The sequence below is a fragment of the Atractosteus spatula genome, chromosome 19, assembly GCF_055471065.1.
Source record: "Atractosteus spatula isolate fAtrSpa1 chromosome 19, fAtrSpa1.hap1, whole genome shotgun sequence".
In the NCBI taxonomy this organism is placed as follows: domain Eukaryota; kingdom Metazoa; phylum Chordata; class Actinopteri; order Semionotiformes; family Lepisosteidae; genus Atractosteus; species Atractosteus spatula.
The window spans coordinates 4,010,135-4,031,222 of NC_142724.1; the positions used below are offsets into that span (position 1 = coordinate 4,010,135).

A 21,088-nucleotide genomic window follows, 5' to 3' on the forward strand; every position below is an offset into this window, starting at 1 on the left:
GCAAAATTTAACATTCAGCAGGACAACATGCAAGTCTAACAAGATGAAGACGTACAAACTAACTATACAGGAAGGCATCATGAGAAGTCGCACACCATGCAGGTACATAAGCAAACATCACATTGTAATCCGGACATCAGAGAGGTCTCTATACAGAGCTGCTTCCTGGCATGGAAATGTTTCAGGAATGGCTGATGGAATGGGTACCCGCAGTAGCCTTCGGTTAAATGCAGTCTGCAAATGCTTTTGCTGCTCCCCAGCAGAAGTGTGGTAAGAAACGGAATCGAACACGAGTGATCTTCTCCTTAGCAGTGGTTAATCGTCTTGCCCGCAATATATAACATTAATAAGAACTGAAAGCAAATTATGTTTGCTAAGCAACTTCATTCCATTTTAATCACTTATTGTAAAATGCATTTGGTGCAATTCTAACTCCCCACCAAGGGATGTAGGATAGGTGAAGCTCAGTTTGGGGGCCTCCGGGAGTTTCTTCAAATGAACACTTGGTGGATCATTAGGAATGGTGTTGCCTAAACAAACCAATGAACACAAGAAAAATTAAATAGAAATGGAAGAGGCAAGAGCATGTTGTTTTGTATTGATCCTTTGTGAAAGCCTAGCTAACACATAAGTGACCTGCAGACAGAGACAGACCGTAGTTTTCGAGCTTTTGGAGAAATTATGCTTTTCAAAATTTGCCTCTGTTAAATTTAAATTTTGAATCACATACCACTCCTGATGGTATGAATGCAGGTAGATACAGTTTTATGTGCTATTTTACAATTCTTTAGCAACGTTCCTCATGGCTCACGGCTGTTTTAGGTCATTATAATAGCAGTCGGTATGGTATACAGGTTTTAAATTGAAATACTGTGAAATTTGTTTTAATGTGAAGCTCCACAAGTCCAGGTGCACCTAATGGCCCTTTCTCGTTTGTAGCCTTTCTTACGTTCTTATTTGACCACTGGGGTCATTTGGACAGTGTACAGCTTGTTACTGAGAATGGAAAAACAGTAAAGGCTGTGTCACAGTGTCCTTGGTTACTGAGTGCTGGAAAAGAAAAAGCAGTAACTCACAATAGTCTTTGATGTTGATTATAAGTAGAAAATGACTGTGCAAAACTTTTGGGAAATAAGTGTTTTTTCCATGCAAAGAAATAAAGGTTGGTTTCTTTGCCCACCTCACACCCCTTGCCCCTCCTCATTCTCTCCACCTAGTTCAGCTCTTGGCTACAGTAAATTAAATTTGCTCCAATTTTTGTTCCCTATAAAAGATTCAGCAGGAAGGCGCTCCAATCTCAATCTAGGTCACTGACATTTCGCGTCTGCACTCCTCCAAGGAATGTCATTAGGATTTTATCATGTTTAATATTCAGCCTCTCTCTCTCACTCTGCTCTATGGGTTTGTGGATAGTGTGCCTGAAGTGTGATTTAGTTGTAATTTTCTTTATTAAGCTTCTCTCCGCATTCTTCACTGCCTAATTTTAGGATTCTGCTTAAAGGTACAGGTCTCCCCTTTTAGACCGTACATGATTTTCGCTTGAAGAAAAAACACCTTAAATTCACCTCAAGGCAAACTTTCTCAAGGCAGTAGAGAGAAAGCAATGCTTTTTTTGAAAGAATCTTTCAATGGAGAAACTTTTTTTTTCCCTTTTCAAAATCTGAAGGTTGTGAATCCAAATTCTATATTACTATAAAATGTTGGCAGTTTTAACTTCGTACTTCCACCAGCCTTTTCTTTTTAAAGTGGGATGCTATATATATATTTAGCTTAAACACCCTTGAAAGCATAGCTAAAAACAGAAAGCAGTAATGTCTTCAGCACTGACTCCTTTCCAAAACAGGAGTGATAAGAGGCTGTTTCGCAGTTATGAACCCTGTGACCACACACAGGGATGAATAAGGCGCCTCCAGCTCTCCCACCTGTGATCCAATCATCTTTCCACACATCACCGGACACACTGCCCCCTGCTGGAGGTTCAGCACTGACTGGAGAAGGGGCGCGTCCCTCCCCGCGAGCACCACCCGCCTGCCAGCGCCCAGGGGATCGGAAGAGCTCAGAAAGCCCTGGCCGACTAACACCATCCCACCCCTGGCGAATCCCAGTCACAGTCGGCTAGTGAGATGACCCTGGCTCGAACCCGGGACGGCAGAGCTCAACCCAGACTTGGGCCACCTGTTGATCCACTTCAAACAAGTGAAACAAACACTAATTTTATGAAAAGCAGCAGACTGTGCTCCTTCTCAAAATTAAAACTTTTAACCTCATGAACTCTAAAATATGAAACATATTTGGAAATCTGTTTTAAATACGGTCAGAGTAAGGCGCACTTGCTACAAGCTACTCAGTTTTGTGGCTCAATGGAATTAGCTTCCCAGTTTTGCTCTTCACACGTTTTCACATCTGACTAATATAAAATGGCATCACTGAGTCATTTGCTTTGTAACCATTTTATCAGAGCACCTCAGACGTGAGCACAACCCCAGAGCAGCAACTTCAATCACTTCAAAAGGAGAGCTGAGGTTCACAGCTGCAATACACACGACTAAATGTTCTACTCAGCGTGCCAGTGCACTTATTACATTTAAAGCCAAAAGCATAACTTGTCAAAGTTCTCATTTCAGTTTACTGGTGTTTATTTCATTTAATTATCCTGTATTTGTGTTAACATAATGTAATATAAATATTAAATATTTAACTATAAACTCATAGACTTGCGTGCATGTTTAAAATTGTAATATACTGTATGTAACTATCAGATCTGGGCCTATGTTTAAAATTTGATATATCTCGGGCAGACATACGTTCAGATGACATTTGTGTCATATTTTTACTACCTCTGGGAGTGATCTATGCACTACGCAATTTTGGAAATGGCTCCAGACAATTAGCTACTAGCAAGCAAAAGACCTAGCAGGCCTCCTCTCATTTGTAACATATGTTTTTATGATCTACTAGTAATAGAAACAATGAGGACATGTTGCACAAACTCAACATTCTTTCAAGAAAACATCCCTCAATTATCTTCAGAAGACAGCAGACAGTTTTCTGTGCAAAGCCTACTTGTTCAAGTCTACTACACAACTGACTTTAAAAGAGAATTCAGCAAACACATACCCGTACTTTGAACATACAAACTTCTCAGACAAGCTCTGTACAAGTATAGTACAAGGTCTATTGACACCTTGATGACTACATGTATCTGAAAAGAAACACAAAACATGAACTAAAAATGAATACTTAGATAAATACCTCCCTTTTCTTTAGAAACTCCAAGGTCCTGGAAGCTGGTCAAATTGAATGTGGCCCAGTCTCTAAGTCAGCAGCCTGTGATCAGAGTGTCAGCTGATTTACACATCAGAGCCCAAGCAAGGTTTGTCAGTCTGGCCTTGAGCAGTGAATGAACGGAGCTTCGCAAGGGCTGCCCTTTTAGCCATTTTAACGAAACATTGGTTGTCAGTGCTCACAGTAGCCACAGCCTTCCCCAATAAAGAACAGGTCTCCCAGCAAAATGGGTTATTGACGAAGTTTTCTTTCAGTTCAAGAGGTTACCTATTATAGCACTGCTAAAGCTTCTAAACCAGCTATTAAGAAAAAAGAGGAAAAGCTCAATCTCTGCACATTTCAGCTTTTAACCACCTCCTACAAAACAAGGAGAAGGAAGGAGGCAATCGCCCCAGCGACTGAGGAAGGCAGCCATGGACTTGTTCAGTTTAAAACGCTGACTTCACAAGCTGGAAACTGTATTCCCATTTCTTCTCAAGATAATTTATTATGAGGCATGGACTAATTTAGGGTTCAGACCAAGTGTGAGAGAATACCAGCCTCAGGAATAGGACTGCCAAGGCTCAAACAGCTGAAGTTAAGTGCTGGTCTTTCAAAGGCAGAAGCAGGTACTGCAGTGCAACAAGCTGTGATTCACTATCTCGGTGGCACTTACTCAGAGTTCACTGACTGCACTGCTGTGTGGGAGAGAGAACAATCTAATAACTTCACAACCCTAGCACTTCCCTTTGGGCTTGCTATTTACCCGGCTGGATTGTGAAAGGAAACATCTGGCTCGTTAATTCATCATGGTGATCACGCTTTATTGAATGTCACAATAGGCACCAGCATGTCACACTAGCACAGCTCCATTACTGTTAATATATTGCAACTGCTGCTTAATAATACATGGTTTTCTCCTGTCTAAACAAGGCACTGACAACGCAGGGCCAGAGATTTTCAAGCAACAGCTGAAGGAGGTGAGGTGGAGGTGGTAGAGAGAGTGCTATTTATTCCCTGTTAATGTTAAAATGTCAAATTCTACAGGAAAAGCCAGGTAAAAGTTGCAAAAATTGTAAAGTCTATTCAATCCTGAACAATGCAAAAAGCAGGAAGTCTAACAGTTCCCAAAAACACCATTCAATGCAGCACCCCGGCAGTTAGCAGTCTCTCTAGATGAGGAAAATGCCGAGGGGCTGCACGGCCAGTGACAACACAGTACGGTTACAGGAACGAGACAACAGACAAACTCATTAAAGGATTTGCACATTTCGAAAGCTGCGCAAATAAAATTACAAGGGAACATGAACAGGGCACAAATTTTATGACAATTTATTAAGAGGGGACTGGGAGGTGAAATGAAGGTCCAGGTTTATTTTCATATTCACTGCCTGTGTGCCTTCACTTCTGGAGCCCATACAGGGACTCTCCATGCCTGTTTTGGCTCCACAAACAAGCCATTATTTTTCCTTCGCAAGCCTTTCTAATTTGACTTTAAAGGTTATTTTAGAGACAGCAGATGGCACACGATAATGTTTTGATTCGATCTGCCCTCATCAAACAGCAAGCATGCAGTCCTCATGCACACAGCCCTGACTTGGGGAGGACCACCCCCCCCCCCGGATTCCGAAACATGGGCCTTGTTCCGTCCCTGTCCTCCCGAACTGGCAGAAACCGTCAACAGGAGACAACACAGGGAACAAAAGCCAAAGGGAGAAAACACATTACACAGACGTTGTGGCTAATGTGGATTTCTGTATTTATTCAGCTGATGCGTTTGTGCAAAGTGGCTCACAGAGTTCGCAATGATAACTGATTTTCCCCATACAAGGTTTGGCACCAGCTTATGGTCTGTACGTGGAATTACCGGCACAATGTCGGCCAAAACACCTTCCTCAAGAATACAGCAGTGCTATCCCCTCCTTGGATTTACAGCAGAGCCCTCCAGCTAGAATCCCACAACCTTAACTGCTACCCTGCTCCGTATATACTGGACAGTTTCGTTTCCGTGCCATGCCTTTGTGGATTGTAGGCTGATTTAAGCGAATAAGGAATCTACAGTTTCAGCATCACCAGGCCTTAAGGCAAGACTTCAGGACAAGTGACACATGGGAAAAGGTGACTCAGGTTCATTAGCTTTTGTCCAGAGTACACGGCAGTGCTGTGTGCGCTCTGAACAGGCACTAGGGATGGGGGAGGGGTGGTTATCAATACTGGTGCAGAAGGAGGAGTCTGAAGTGGACTATATTCGGCCTCAGCCTCCACATTAGGTTTTATACCTAATGGCTGATGGGATCTGTACTGTAATGGATTACAAGGGTGTTTAACATAGAAGGACCCCACATCGTCAGAGCCAGGCTGAAGCGTTCTTTCCATACAAGTGAAAGATTATTCTCAGATCCTTGCTGAGCTATGCAACTTAAACCATAATATTCATAACATTCTTTCAAAACTGTCTGTTCTGTTACATGCAGAGTTGCTTCTACTTTTCTGCCCAATCTACTGCAACTTTTCAACCTCAAGTAGCATTTTCCCTAAGAGCTCCTTCTGTACAAAGAACTCAAAATAGTGCCCTGTTTCCGTTTTCAAAAGGGAAAAACTGACCTCTTCACCAAAACTTTTAGCACTTGGCTATTGGCTCACATGTCAAAGCAGCAAAAAGTCTTAAATATCTGTATGTGTATCTCAGAGAGCTGACTCAGTGTGCGGTTTGTTTCTTGACAAGCACAAAGACTTACACTTGACAGAAGCCCTTAATTGTGTTTGCTATGCCACATAGAACACCATGTAGCTTGCAGTGATCTGAAAAATACACGTTTCTTTTCTGAATCTATCTTATTTCATTTGATTGACTCTAATGAATTACAGAAAGGGGACAGAGTTTCACCTAATTTAATTAAAGGGTGAGGAGGTGTTCCTCTTCTTCTAACGGAAGAAGACAGATTCGGAGGTGGTCATTTTTAAGATGTCACATCGGAAAGCAAAACATTGTTAGTGTGAATTTGTGGCACAGGAAAGTACTGCAGAGGTACCATCCATTATTTTCGTTCTCCTTGCCTCATTAACGGGACGAGGTGGATAACGATCTGTACAACTGCAGTAAAGGGGAGTTAGAAAGCTTTTATTACCCCCTGTATAAACATGACAGATGCCTCATATCAAATGCATTAGGGGAAAATTAATTCAAACGTCTGCCCCAAACTTTAGTACACTCCCAACATTTGTTTTCTGTGCCAAATGATGGAGTAGAATTTTGTGGTTTGCATCTCAGCCTTGTAATGGTATTACAGTTATTGCTACTGGTCAGCCACTAATAAATCTAGTCTCCACAAACTGTCCTAGAAAATACTGGAATTCTTGGAAACTTCTATATTTCTGTGATTTTCCCATACTGCTATCAGCACCTAAATCCAAGTATGGGCAAGACAGCTCTTCCTGCCACTCTCCCGAACGGCGGGGGTGTGCAGTATCAAGGGAATGTGGCCAAGAAAAGCACCAGCACACTTGCCTACAGTATCAGGTGGCAGGTAAATGACATTCTCCAGTGCCTTACCAGGAACTCAGTTGCAATGGACGGCTTTTCGACAGAGAAATGAATTAACTCTTTTGTGTCCTTACTTTCATATTTTCCTTGGGTAAAACATCTAATCGTAAGCCAGGCCTGTACATAAATCTGAAATTGCAGAAATCCTAAAGATTTTAAGGTGTAACCTCCATCATTTATTACAACTTACAAAGATAAAGAAAAACAACTCCCAGGAACTCCTATTTCCTCTTCCTGCACTTTTTGTTTCCACTGTATTTAATGTATTTAACTGTATTTAATGTGTGAAGATTCCTCTTGGGCCTCGTATTCAGACACCAGATTGTGTTCGAGTGCTGTTACCTGAAGCCCAAAATAACAGACATGGTACTGTATGAATAGAAACTATATCCTGTGATCTCGTTAATCACATTCCATACATGTCAAAATGTAACAACCCTGGAAATACACTATGCAGCTCTCCTGTTGTGTATTTAATTTCTAAATTCCACACCCAGACATCTTTGATAAAAAAGGCAGGTTTAAATTGACCTGGCAGGTTAATGGAAATACTGTCATCGACAAGTGAATTCGTGTGGCTTCACCGAAAAAAAGCCCAAGGATTAGAAAGCCAAGAGAGTGTAGCACTTATTTCTCAAGCTGTCTCAAGAAGGTCGGAGTGAAAAACACACCCTGTGAGAGCCCATGACCTTTGTTCCCTTTTATTCATTCTGTTGCACAAGACAGTGGCACTGCCAGCAATTCAGCGGCTTTTCCAAAATAAAACAGAGCTGGACTCCACCGCAGAGTAAGAGCTCAACTTTGTTCAAATGCCCTGTTCCAAGGTTGCTGCTCCTTGTATCTTTGTTATTCACAAACACAGTGATGACTTCTCATAAACCACTCCAGCAGCACCCCCTCCTCCCCCTCCCCTTCTCCGTCCTAAGCTACAGACAAGCACTCTTATTCCGCTCTCAGGTTCAGGGGCACCTACATTTCAGTGATTGCTTTCTGTTTCAGCACAATAAAACAGCTTTTCAAACCACATTGCGCCACATTCCAGAAGGAAACAGCATGAACTGGGGGGCAAGGGCTGCATGGTTTTCAAACTGTAACAGTGCAATTTAGCCTTCATCCTCTGCAATATTTCAGAAGGCTTCTCCTTTGTTTGTATACACTGGAGCATGGGACTTACACTGGAGAGAGAATGTAAATGTGCTTGAAAATCACTCCCTATAGAAATCTTCTGAATGCCTTTCCCCTTTATTTCAATACACTCAATTTTCTTTAAGCTGCATATACAGCAGAGAACATTTGGAACGTTCAGAACATTTTAATTTTATTTTTTAAAAAAGGGTTAATTAGTTTTAGATCTGACCACTGTTAGAATCTGGCTATGAACTGCATATTGCTGTTGCTGTTAACACAGTACATTTCGCCAGATGAGCTTTGATACTCAGTGTTAAAGCCTATTAATGGGTGAAGATGCAATTCTATGATTACTATTTTTATTTACCCCTTAAAATTTGTTTTTGCCATACAATATATAGCTCCAGGAAACTGTATAATATATACAAGGCTATGACATTCCCAACAGTAATATACTCATATTCCACTGACCACAAAGTCTACAGGAAGACTTTGATGTAACACTTTTCCTATTTCCCCTGGACTGCCGTACAGAAACCAGATAGCCATTTGCAGCCCATTAGGTTTCACATACAGTACCTACCCCTGAGAGCGACCAATTACTAGAGGAATAACATTGGCTATTCTGCACTTCAATAGAAATGAACCCTAATATCTTTAGTGCTGCTACATCTGTGAAAATGTTATGATCTAGGAATCCTAAGATTCACTTTTACATCCAAAGGCATCAAAACCTTTTCTGACTGCTCCACCAAGACACCTCAATTCCTGAGGAGGTGAAACATTAATGTTGAGAGTGGAGCTGCTACTACTTCTCTGCCACATAGGGGAAAAGGCAAAAGTTTTGAATTGCAAAACCAAATTCTTATATCTGTAAAGAAGTCTTCAAAATTAGCATTACTGTAAGTGACACTATCTACCTCTACTCTAGGAGGCAAAGACAGCTAAATGAAGGGTCTTTCAGGAAGCATACCAGTATCCACATGAACTGATACTCTGATACATACTGTACCATTCAGGGGAGGAATCAACTCTGAGTTGTCAATAGCCACATGGGGTGACCACGGCAAAAAGGTATGGATCCAAAGGCATATACTATTTTGTGTAGAGGTGCAAACTTCACAATAGTATTCTAATAAACATTTTCTCCACTGTTCTTTTTTTATCCATATGCTGTTATTTCTTCCAACTTGAATCAGAAGCCAAATAAAATGAAGTTGCACTTTGTAAAAATAAAATAAAATGGATTTTGTATAATTCAGTTTGCAAACTAAATTCATTCCATAAACATGATCAAACATTCATCATTTCCCTGGTCACGTCCTCACAACACATCCAAAATGGAAGAAAGATTTTTTTTTTTAGCTCAATCAGCTAAATGATCCTTGAGCTTTGCTTTTTTTTGAAGAAAGGAAGACATAGTCTACAAAAGCAGTTGGCTATTACAATTTCAAAGAACACAGACTCTACTGGTCAGCCTGTAGTGTGAAGTATTTAAGATTCATCTGCCTTCCTGTCCATCTTCAGATGTTTGATCAGGTAGGTCAGAGAAGGCCTCCAGTGGCTTGAGTAGCAGTGCATGATGGTACATCGAAATGCATTAAACATCAAAAGAAACTTAGTTGAATTGTTCATTTTTTAAAAAAAATAATGTTCACTTTACACAAATTTTCCCCAACATCAACAGGATACAGAGGCTGAAGGACATGTGTACAGAAGAGAGGATGTGTGATCCAGATATTGTGGTCCTTGAGGAAAAAAATGGGCTGTGCAGGCATCTCATTATAGGTTCCCGACTACAAACCCAGACCTGTGTGAGTGTATGACTGTAAACCTTCCTAAGGTCAATAGCTCAGGCCGGTGACCCCAGCACAAGAACACCCACAAGGTTTATATTTGCATTTGCACTCATCTGTCAGGGAACAGAGCTGCATGTAGTCAGAGTCTGAGTGTGGATCCCCAGTATGTTTTCGACACATCTTTCAAGAAGCTGGACTCCCTCACTATAATGAGTCAGAACAAATCTGGTTTGCATCTTCTTGTAAGACCTGCATGTTAAATGTTAAACCATAGCCTTATGGTTTATAAACGGCAATATGGTCAAGGTAAACAATTTTGTTATTGCATTGTAGCACTTAGGTTTTAATTTCAAGTATACTGTATGACAGTATTGTCCCAGAGAAACCTAGCACAGGCCGGAGAGATATTAGTTCTGATAGATTAAATATGAAATGTAATTCAAACCATGACATATTCACTGGCTATTCGTTTGAAATCCCCTAATCCCCATAAATTAAATATGAAATTATGAAGTGTTACACACAATCCTTCAAACGCAAAAAAAAATCAATTTTGATTTCTGACATGAAACACAAAAAAGTCACAAAGAGAATGCACAAAATGGGTTTGGGTTATTCATGCAAGAGTGAATGGGGAAGGAAACAACTAATCAATTCCTGCTTATAAAGATACCAGTAGAATCTTGGATGGCGAAATGATACAATCAATTACTGAAAATTGTTACAATTTCCTGTAGGTCCACATCTTCATTTGAATTGTAGTATACAAGAATGCCATAAGTGTAGCAGCAGTGTTGACCAGTACTATAGGCCAAGGGGCAATGCCTTGTGTCTGCAGATACACTATTGCATTTCAATTTCTCAGCAAAAAAAAATCTAATCTCACAGGACTGGGCTCTGGGGGGAATATTTCTCTAATAAAACAAACCAAAGTTGGACAGATTTACAAACCAAAAACTATTTTTTGATAATTTACTAGAGGATAAAACCAGCATATGGATGTTTGGTATGTAATCTGTAAACATACTGAAGAGATGGATTTCATGTAGCTTTTTTACTTTATTATTTGTGTACTGCCTGCATCACAGAATGCTGCACAAGTGTATGTGCTTGGAATTCAGAGGATTGCCAGTCAATATCCTTTATCCTCAGTTCTACAACACACTACAGGAGTCAGTCAAGGAGGAGCAGGGCTGCCTAAATGAATATTTCAGAGAAAGGAAAGCCTATGGGCAGGTATGCAGTGCCTTTGCAATCCAATGTCAGGTCCAACAGATGGATTCATTTCTTCCCTTCTTTAAATAGCTTCCTTCATATTATTGATAAATTATTAACATTTTAGTGCTATAGTACCTCTCTACATTAATGTACATCCACCTACTGGGGAAAAATACCAAATGACTCTTGAGTATTTCAGAGCTCACTGTCGCCTTGGTCATTGTTGTTCTCAAATCATTTTTTCTGCCTCTCAGTAATAATAGGGCTCAGACTTTCATATTAGCACAAATCACATGACATATTGGATTAAGGCCCTGGGAACAATATATGATTCAATGGCAGTCTTTTTATAGGGCAGGAGTGAAAAGCCCACTATGCTAATTACTCTAATTAAGTCTCTAATAAAGATGGTTCTCTGCTGGGGCTCATCTTTAAGCTGTTCTGGGGCAGGCTGGTGTAGAATGGAAGTCGTGTTAGACTACAGAGTTAACAGTGACTGAAATCCCTGCTGTTGCTTTCCTTACAACATCTCTGTAAAATGGTCTTTTGAGCTCCAGGACAGCGATGAAAGATGCTCTGCAATGGAAAGTTCCATTAAGAACCACCTTAAACTGAAATAAGGGAACTGTGGTTACAAATTCAAACCGAGTACCAAGACATGCCCTTTTATAATATCTTATCTTATCATGTCCCTCCTATTCTGCTAAAATGACTCTTGTAAAAAGGGCAAAGAGGAGTAGTACATCCTGGTATCAGTACAGGTTTCAGGGTTGTTTTGAGATTTATGGAGCAACCTTTAAACGAACAATCTAAAAACGTTGTCATAAAACACCTAAGAAAGGTGAGAGGCAGAGGTTCGATGGGTTGGCGGATCAATTTAAAATGGTCTTCTGACAGGGGTGCGCTTATCGTCAAATCTGAGGAATGAAACAAGCTCCAAAGAGCCAAACTAAAACTCTCCTTTACACCTTCAAGCCACAGCCATCGACAAAGACAGCATCTGAAGCTCCGACACAGGATACAGATTTTTACTCTAGAATTTTTCATTTGATAAGGCCAATAATTTTGGCCATTTTCAATGTTCTTCAAATGACCATTTTTAAGACTTTGAGTTCCATAATACTGAAAAGCAGCATCAGACATTTTCTGGAGTGAAGAGGCGGCTAGCATGAATACGGTAAGCACACAGGCATGAGCAGAAAGGTCCTGAGGTCACTGCTACATGGCAAGAACTGGAGACCCCAGGTGACTCAAGCCCAGTCACTTTCAGTCACTGCCAGTCAGTGTCATGGTACAAACTTAAATCGGTGATGTCCACACCATGCAGCAGAAAAATGGTTTGACCTATTTTCATAAATGTTAATAACATTAAATTTAAGAATGGTAGAATCCACAAATGAATAAAAAGGTTAAATTTGGTTTATGGAATTTGAAATTGTTTCGCATTTCCGAAGTTTTACATCAATAATCCATCAGGTTCATAATGCATTCCAAAACATTTTTAATTAATGCAAGTTCATTAAAGACATGACCACGCCCGACTTGAGTAATGAACCTGGACACAAATGGCATGACTGAAGACAGGCTGTCTGAGAGAGAAGCTGCCAAGAGAATGAGATATTCCATCATCACTCAGGAGTCGAGTCCAGAGAAACTAGGACACCGTCATTGTGACGGACAGAGCACATCCTGCACTGCGGGTTCACCACACCATCCAGGGATATCCAAATTCTTCTGCGTAATCTCCTGCTGATTGCATTGGCTACTGGAGAAATTTCAGGAAGTATTGACCTGCACACCAGCAGAATAACTGTAGCCCAACACATGAATGAAGGTGAACTGCACATCTTAAGGGGAACATGTTGACAGCTCAAAGGCAGAACTGCTCAGAATGGACAGAAAACAACTGATGTGTTGGCAGAAAAGTGGTTAATTGTGTTAATCACCAAAGGATGTCATTCTGCCCTGACAGTACCGACGGAACAGAATGTACGCAGATGTTGTGGTCTGCTAACTGTTGCATTGCATGTCAACCAGTGGAGGCAATGGAAGTGTGATGACATGGGGAGGAATCTCCTTCAACACAAGAACTCCTTCAGTGCATATCCAAGAGACCTGACAAAGTCTTGGAGCCGACAATTTTTGTGTTTCTGCAAGCCAATCCTGATGTGTTGCTTTTTTGAGCGGCACAATGCAAAACACTACAGCTTCTGCTTCACATAATAAAGTCAGAGAATCCCTCCCTTTGGCAGTTCAGCAATAATACCTGTAGATCTCATACTAAAGACAGAATGTCTTATGAATGACAGTGCTAACAAGATGGCCCTAGGTCATTAGGAAAAATGCTGCACACTACTGTTGGATCCTAAAGGTAGACCACTGACCACATTGACATATGGTCATACATTTCATGAAATATGCAGAATGCAGAAATCAAAGTCTGCTTCAGTAGAAACAAAGGGATTGTGAAAAACAGATTGTCAAGACCTCAACCCCATGTTTTTGCATGTAATTATTAATTACTTGAACCCTTGGAAAATGCCAGTTAATAATTATAGGTGATTGGCCATACTCAGTGGAAAGTCTCAATTACGGGCACATATTAGGTGTGTGCTCAGTACACAACTCAAGATAAATACCCCCCTTCTCTCAAAGATGTGTGTGGACGAGGGGGCAGGATTTTCCCTAGAATGATGTTAAAGAAGAAAAGAAATAAGGCAAAACAGATGGTTAGTTATAAATATTTTAAAAGAACTACAAAATTGTAAGGTGTCTCCACTCTCTGTCAGTACGTATTCTTCTGAAGCAGTTAGACCCCAGTCCCTGAAATTAACTTTGCAAACATACCAATAATGGAACGCAACACACAGTGTGAAATGTCATATGTTAATGGTCCTGAATTTTTAATAGTATTTCCATTAGGTTATCACATGATAATCATTATATTTTTTTCCAACTGCCTAATCCCAGCTGTGAATAATTTCACCCCTATAAAAATGTCAGACAATCACAGTATGATGCCACAAACACAGTGAAAGCAATTTAACCACTTTTCCATCCTCTGTTTACCTATTAATATCACTTCGCCATTCTTAAGGGAAAAGAGAGCTTTGGTAAGCTGAAATGAAAATTAAAGATACATGTAAAATAAGAGGAGATGAGATTAATGCTTAATGCATTGATTGGAACCGTTCAAAAGCATGTCAAGAAAAGAGAATGAGAATAAGAGTTGTGCCAAATACAAGCACACCTATTCTCAGTCTGCACAGTGCACAGCTGAGAGCCATCCAGCAGGATCTGGGAACACATGAGTATGCTGTACTGCACTTCTGATTTCCTGAACCTCAAACAATCACCCCCCCCACCTAACTTGCGCAGTCTGCCGAGACCCTGAATTCCTCAGTACTTTCTCAGATCTTAAAATATTGCCTGTAAGTGTCAAGACTGGTCAGCTGTTTAACCTGAAGGCATGTCCGTTTTGTGCAGAGCCCAAGGCACTCATCATATGGAAGAGGTGACTCACAGGCCATGTGAGCAAAAACCATCAAAGCATCCCTTCCCAGCTATGAGAATATGTCAATGTCACTCAATCAATATGTCCACTGTTTTGCTTCTAGATATCCTGTACCACTCTCACATCAAATACAATCAAAGCATAAACAAGATTTTTATGGAAAGCCCCAAACCTAGTGACCAGATCCTATTGCATGAAACATAGCTGCAGCTAAAGTAACTCACTAGTAAGCAAAAGCATTCCAAAATTGCACTGTACAGTACATGTGGACTCTTCTATCCCTGTGTCTGAAATGCTGGATGAAGGGTATCTCTAGACCAAGGCCTTGACCACAGGTGATCTCAGGATGCCCGAGGATGCTGACAGAATTCAATCCCAGCCGAATAAGGTCCCTTTTCTCTACAGAAAAAAACCCAAATCCCAAAACATAATTCAACGAAGTTTGTTTTCTACTCCCATCAGGATTCAGCTTTCTAAAGTTACAGCCTCTTTAACAAATAAACTCCAGCTGACACTGCAAGACACATGAGCAGTTGGTAAAATCATTAGTGCACATCAGTGCCTTACATGCAATGCAACACAAAATTTGTTATTTAGTTATCACACCACCATAAGATAGTGACAGGAAATTTGCTACATTGCTGACATTTTGCAGGTATTCTTGGAAAAAAGAATATTACGTAGAGGAAGAGGCCTACACCAAAAGACTGCGTGCTGTTAGTGATGACAGTGATTTAGCCACGGGGCTGATAAATGCTGGCCTCTTTTGTCAAAAGCACCCAACCTTGCTGCAGTCTTGAGTTAAAACCTTGACTGTAAGGCACGCAACACCGGCGGTATTGAGTCGTTTGACAAACTCAACCTTCAGCTACCCTTTAGATTGATGGCTGTAGAGCATGGCCTGTGCTTCCTCTCCTCCTCTCTGCCCCACTCTGCCAGGCAGTGGGAAGGAGCAGAGAACAGATGAAAGGACACAGAGGCGACGCTTGTTAAAAGGCTGATATACAGCATCGGCAGGGATCAAGTCTTCTGAGGTCTGTAATGAGGGCTCTGAGTGCCAGTTTTACTGCCCATTAGTACCGTCATCATGCTACGCTGCTCAAAAGCATCATAAAATAAAAACAGTTTCCACCAGGGTCCCCTTTTGATTTAACTATGAAATGAAGAGAAAATGTCTTTGCCAAGTAGCACAGTTATTTGGTGAAGCTCCTCTAACAATAAAAGAAGTGGGGTGGCACCGTAAGTTTGGATTTCAGTGAAATATTTCAGGGCCATCACCTCAAATACCACAGCTAAAAAATTATAAGCAAGTGTCTGAGTCATTATCTGATCCCTTGATTATGATATATCTTGTGGGGAAAAATTACAGCTTCCTCAATCAGTGAGAGTGCCTGATTGTTAGCAGAAAGACTAAAAAAACTCTGAGTCAAGTGTACGGTAATCAACCTCGATAGCATTCCTGATTACTGTGCAGAACTTGTTCCATTTTTTTCCCTTCTCCATCTCTTACAAAAAACCCGCTGGAAACATATATTTTCTCACATAGACAATGGCCTTCCAGTCACTAAAAGAATCAGTTGTTCAGATTGGGTTATCTAAACAGAAAATTCAGCGTTCAACAGAATAGGGATGGCTGTAGAGTCGACTCTGAGTGATCAATCCTTAGATATCAATTCCTTGGTTTACAAACAGGATGCTCACCTACAGACTACAGACAAGACATTCTGCCTTTATGATCTGCAGTTATTATCACAACACAATAAATATCATTTCCACAAGACACCCCGTTTTGCATTTTACTCTTGTCTGTAGTTCAGACACTACTCACAATACAAAATTTGGAGGGCTACATTAAACATTTATGTGCTAATCAAAAGAAGCCAGGTGGTCCCCAACGATTAAATCCCCAGATTCAGATTAGCAGTCTGGGTTGTAATACATCCTTAAACACGGATCTGCTGATGTGAGAGCAAGGATCAAGTCTGATTGTTTCTGTTTCGTCGCACTCGGTCTACCCCTAGTGCAAAGACCAGTGCCTCTCCAACACTGCACTGCAAAAGCATTTTCTGAGAATAGAATGGAATTTCTTATCAACATATTTATATCCGAAACAGACTCTGTTTTTCTAAAAAACCAACCGTGTTTAAGAGAAAACAAAATGAGACAGCAGGAAAAAAAAAACAAATTTGTACTGTAGAAAGATACAGGTGCACAAAATGTGCTTTGGGGATTATTTTTATCATTAGTTCCTTTCAAAGACCCACATAGAACAATCTACAATACACATTCATTCAGTAGGTTCATATTTTCCTCTACTTTAGTTTTTTTAGAACCTGCCTTTAGATTTACTGTAAGTGGTAAATAAAATGCCAAAGGTCCAGAAGTCACTACCTATGTCACACAAAAATAAAAGTTTAAGGATTCGGGTAAAGGAGGTAATCCTCGAAATCCAAAAGAGAAACACAAACACAAATGTTTGTCAGTAAAAATACATCATGGCATTATTCCAGTAGCTAAACAACACAACAATGGGGAGCAAGACTCCCAGCACAACAATACCCTACTGGGTATTACAGTGAATAATTTATTGACTTTTTAAAGTTTTAAAATGAATCAAGCATGTCAGGGAAAGCCCAAAGCCTGAAAAAAGCTCCTGTTTTAACATCATTCTTCTTATTCTTATACCTTCCTAAAATTCTTTTCTTATTTTGTACTGTACATTGAGGCACAGAATTAACATTGAGCATGAAGAAGCTTCAGAAGTACAGCACAACAGCTCTGGATCAGAACTTGAAGATGCGTTTTTAAAGTGTAAACACCATCCAGCACATCCTCTCTCACATATGCAGTGCCACAGAGCATTCTGGGAGAGAAATGTCCTTACCATCCTCCTCTTTGTGGGCGTTCTGGGGGCTGTGCATTCTCTCTCCTCGGCAGGGGCTTAGGTCGGATGTGGTACCGTGATCAGCTGATATCCATGTAGGGTCGGTCATATCAAAATCCTCACTGCTCACTGAACTTTCATCCTAGCCAGAAGAAAAAAACAAGGTCATGTCAATCTTTCAGTGGTGAAACGACTGCTTCTGAAATGGGTGAGGAAAATATACAGTTCTAAAATCACCTTGCATTACTAATACAATGTGAACAGATTTTGTGCAGGGCTGCTTTGCTTTGCTATTCTTCATTGATAACTCAAGTCATCACAGCGTGAAGGGTCCACAGTAAAGTCTTCACAATATAAAAGGGTCATCACACTCTTTACAAACATTTTAAAGCCTGCTTATAACTAACTTATAACTAACTTTTCCCTCTAAAAGTGTTAGCCCTTTATCTGGTCAGAGATAACTTCTAAAAAGGCCATGATTGTATTTTCATGACGTAACCAGGAGTTGTTATCCTAGAGGCCCTCAAAAAAGTGTCCTGCAAATCCCTAGAAACAAAAAACAACAATTCACCTCCAGATCTAACATCAGAACTCTCACGCAGTTCTGACAGTGCAGAAAATATCTGCTTTCAAATTGCACTTCATAAAATTAAATATAATTCAATGTTTAATATTTTATGTAAAAAACATGTTTTTGAAAGGTGTTGCACAAGCCAGAAAAGATTGAACCACTGCTATAAGGTAATATCAAATGCCTTATACAGTAGCTACAGCATATGAAGGGATATACTGTATGATCTAAACCCAAGCAGAGATTCACTTAGCAGGGAAAGGCCTCCCTGTGGTCTCCTCCTAAGCTGTTACATCCACCAAGCAATATCCCACAGCTTAAACTCTTTTACAGCAGCTGGTCAGCACAGCCAGGGCAAAAATTGGACTGAAAAACTCATCTCTCAACCTCTGAGTAACAATCCCCAGGAAATCTGGAGCAAAATTCTATTCCAGCTTTTAATGAAACCATGGAGGAATCAGGGAAATACAGGCAGTGTTTTTCTCCTTCTCTAATACTGTCCCCGGCCTGGTGGTTATTCTGTGCCTCCTTTATCAGAACGTTTCTTCAGCTCAGCGCTTTTTCGCTCGGAGGGACCCCTCCACGTGCCAGCTGCCCCCAGCAAGGAGACGCCTTCGCTCGGCTGTAACACAACAGCGTCGTACCCTTTGTGGCAATTTCCAAACATCTGTCTGAGTACAACAGAATAATCGCTTCTCTCCCCCTGGGCAATTTCTTTAGGTAAATAAAGTGATAAAACCAGAGAAGCATAAAAAATACCAGAAAAGGGACAGAACACAAAATAAATAAGAATGCTGGTAACGAACTACATGACATCCTGTGAGTATATATGTATATGTGTGTGTATATTCATATTTTCCTGTTTTCAATAAAATATTAGTCATATTTTTTCACCTTTTGTTTTCTTGCAGTTTTATTCAATTAAATAGTATTTGTCCCTTCGACTTAAACCTCTGATGAAGACAGTGAGTTTATTGGAAAACCCAGGCTTTGCTATAGCTGTCTGTATCTGGGATCAACATTATAAGGAACACTGAAAGGAAAAGGATTCAGACACTTTAACGTACTACATGTGCAATGTGTATTTTCTTTACCAATAACCCAACACAACCATTTGATCTAGCAACAGGTAATCATTGTCATCCTGCAGACTTGGGTGAAGGAATTGGTATAAAACATTCCTGACTTCAGCATCAGACACCATTTTCCTGCAATACCGGATATTGAAGGGTTAACCTGTATGGACCAGTTTAATGACACAGATTGTTCTTGAATGTTGTGTACAAAAAAGGAAATCTTCAAAACTCGGCAAGGCTTTCAAATAATCTGTGCATGATTTTGATATTTTCATTTATATCCCTGCCTTTATTTTAACTCTTCTGCTGCCTCAGATCCTATAAGTAAGTCATTTTCTTGCTTCTTTGGAGGAGATTACAGGAATAAGCAAAGTTTTACTGTTTATTTTAGCATGGACTGTAGCAAGAATAGCGCCCCAGCTAGCTCTGCTGGTAGAGCATGAGACTCACACTCTCAGGGTAGTGGGTTCGTGTCCTATGTCTGGCGCCAGGTCCTCCATGTTGGAGGTTGGGCACAAGGCTAACAACCCTGTCCTGTAAAACGCTAATTTTACGGTAACAGCAACAGGATGTTGCTGCCCCTACATGCCACAAGGCATAACAGGCAAACATCCATGTAGCAAGAATGCTCACTATTTTCTAAAATGCATATGTGTTCTACTATATTAATATGACATGCATCAGATGTTTGAATTTGTTTTATTTTAGTGATTCAAATGCCACCTTATAGACTTCCAATAAACTTCAGTAAAGTTTCTAACATAGAACAACTTCTACAGGTTTAACTAAAACAAGTGATCAACCACTGGTTTTAGTAATGGCTTAGCACAGAGACAGAGTTAAAGAGTCTCAACTTTCATGCGATTCCATTCCACAAAAAGGTACATTCAGCCTTAAAACTAAAAGAAACGAATAACCCTTCTAGATACATGTTTTGGCCTAAGTGTTATGGTTGAAGGAAGTGTCAATCGGGAGCACAGACAATTTCGGATCTTGGCGTTGTCTCTGTACGTGCTCTGGGCTTTAGGGGAACACAGCAACCCCTGGAAAAAGACAGCAGTTCTTCAGAACCCCTGGGATTAAGTGTAGATTTCAACTAAAGTATTGCATAAGCACATGCAATTCAATCCAGGTTTTAGACTTGAAGACGGCATTGGTATTCCAGCATCCCAGTGCTCCCAATCATATACTGAAACCAGCAGCAAAGACACAAATATAATATACAGTGGAAACACAACCTAGCTAAAACTAAACAACAGAGCCATCACCTATAACATGACAGGCATCCCATTAAATACCCTAGCCACCCCATTGCCCATTAATACATGCTCAAAGACTTGGAGCATCAGACTAAACCAAGAGGGAGAGAAAGACATCATTGTGGGACCCCCTGCCTGAGCTGTGTTGCTGGCCAAACAAAATAAAAGCCACATATATGCAGTAATAATTTAATCAGGTGCAGCTGATTTATGACTTCAGTGGAATTAAAAGCTACTTAGGGACCACATGCTAGACAGTGAGAAACCTCCAGCCCCATACCTTGCTAAGTGGCGTCTTACCAATAGGATGTCGGGTAATGGCACAGGGGGGCCGGCAGTGGCAGCAGCTCACAGTCCATCAGGCTCACGAGCTGTCAGTCACCCGAGGCCCAGTGCTGGCAGCCCAGCATGCCATCGACTTGGTTAACATGTTTAACTTGCAAATTGGCCACTGCATTATTAATGTGGCCTGGTGCATTCTGAGAGACAGCTCCCGGAATGCTGGAACAAAGCCTTGAAAAGTGACTGGAAGAAGCCCCATTGCATACCTGAGAGTCGAACCAGAAGAAAAATGCACTTAAGCTGCAGCAGCATTATTATGCGTAAAATACTTGAGAGTGAAATGAAATATGGCAAGAGTGGAATCAAAATAAGCTTTGTATACAGCCAATATGGACTGAGATACACAGAGACCTTGATATCACAGGTGCCGAGGGAGACTGGAGCTGGATTTGAGAATGTGAGACTTGGCCGAATAGGAACAACAGCAATCACAATGAGTTTTTACCTACAGGTACGTGCACACAAACCTACCAGTGAAACATACAGAAG

At 40.6% G+C, this 21,088-nt stretch overlaps 1 protein-coding gene across 4 annotated transcripts in view; it reads right to left on the minus strand.

The window, feature by feature from the left end:
* nol4lb (nucleolar protein 4-like b) overlaps positions 1-21,088 on the minus strand; it is a 112,674-nt gene that overhangs the window by 34,316 nt on the left and 57,270 nt on the right. For all 4 annotated transcript variants that reach the window (XM_088937475.1, XM_088937476.1, XM_088937477.1 and 1 more), the window contains one exon: positions 17,352-17,493. In XM_088937475.1, coding sequence (XP_088793601.1) covers positions 17,352-17,493 — 142 coding nt within the window. The remainder of the gene's footprint in view (positions 1-17,351; positions 17,494-21,088) is intronic.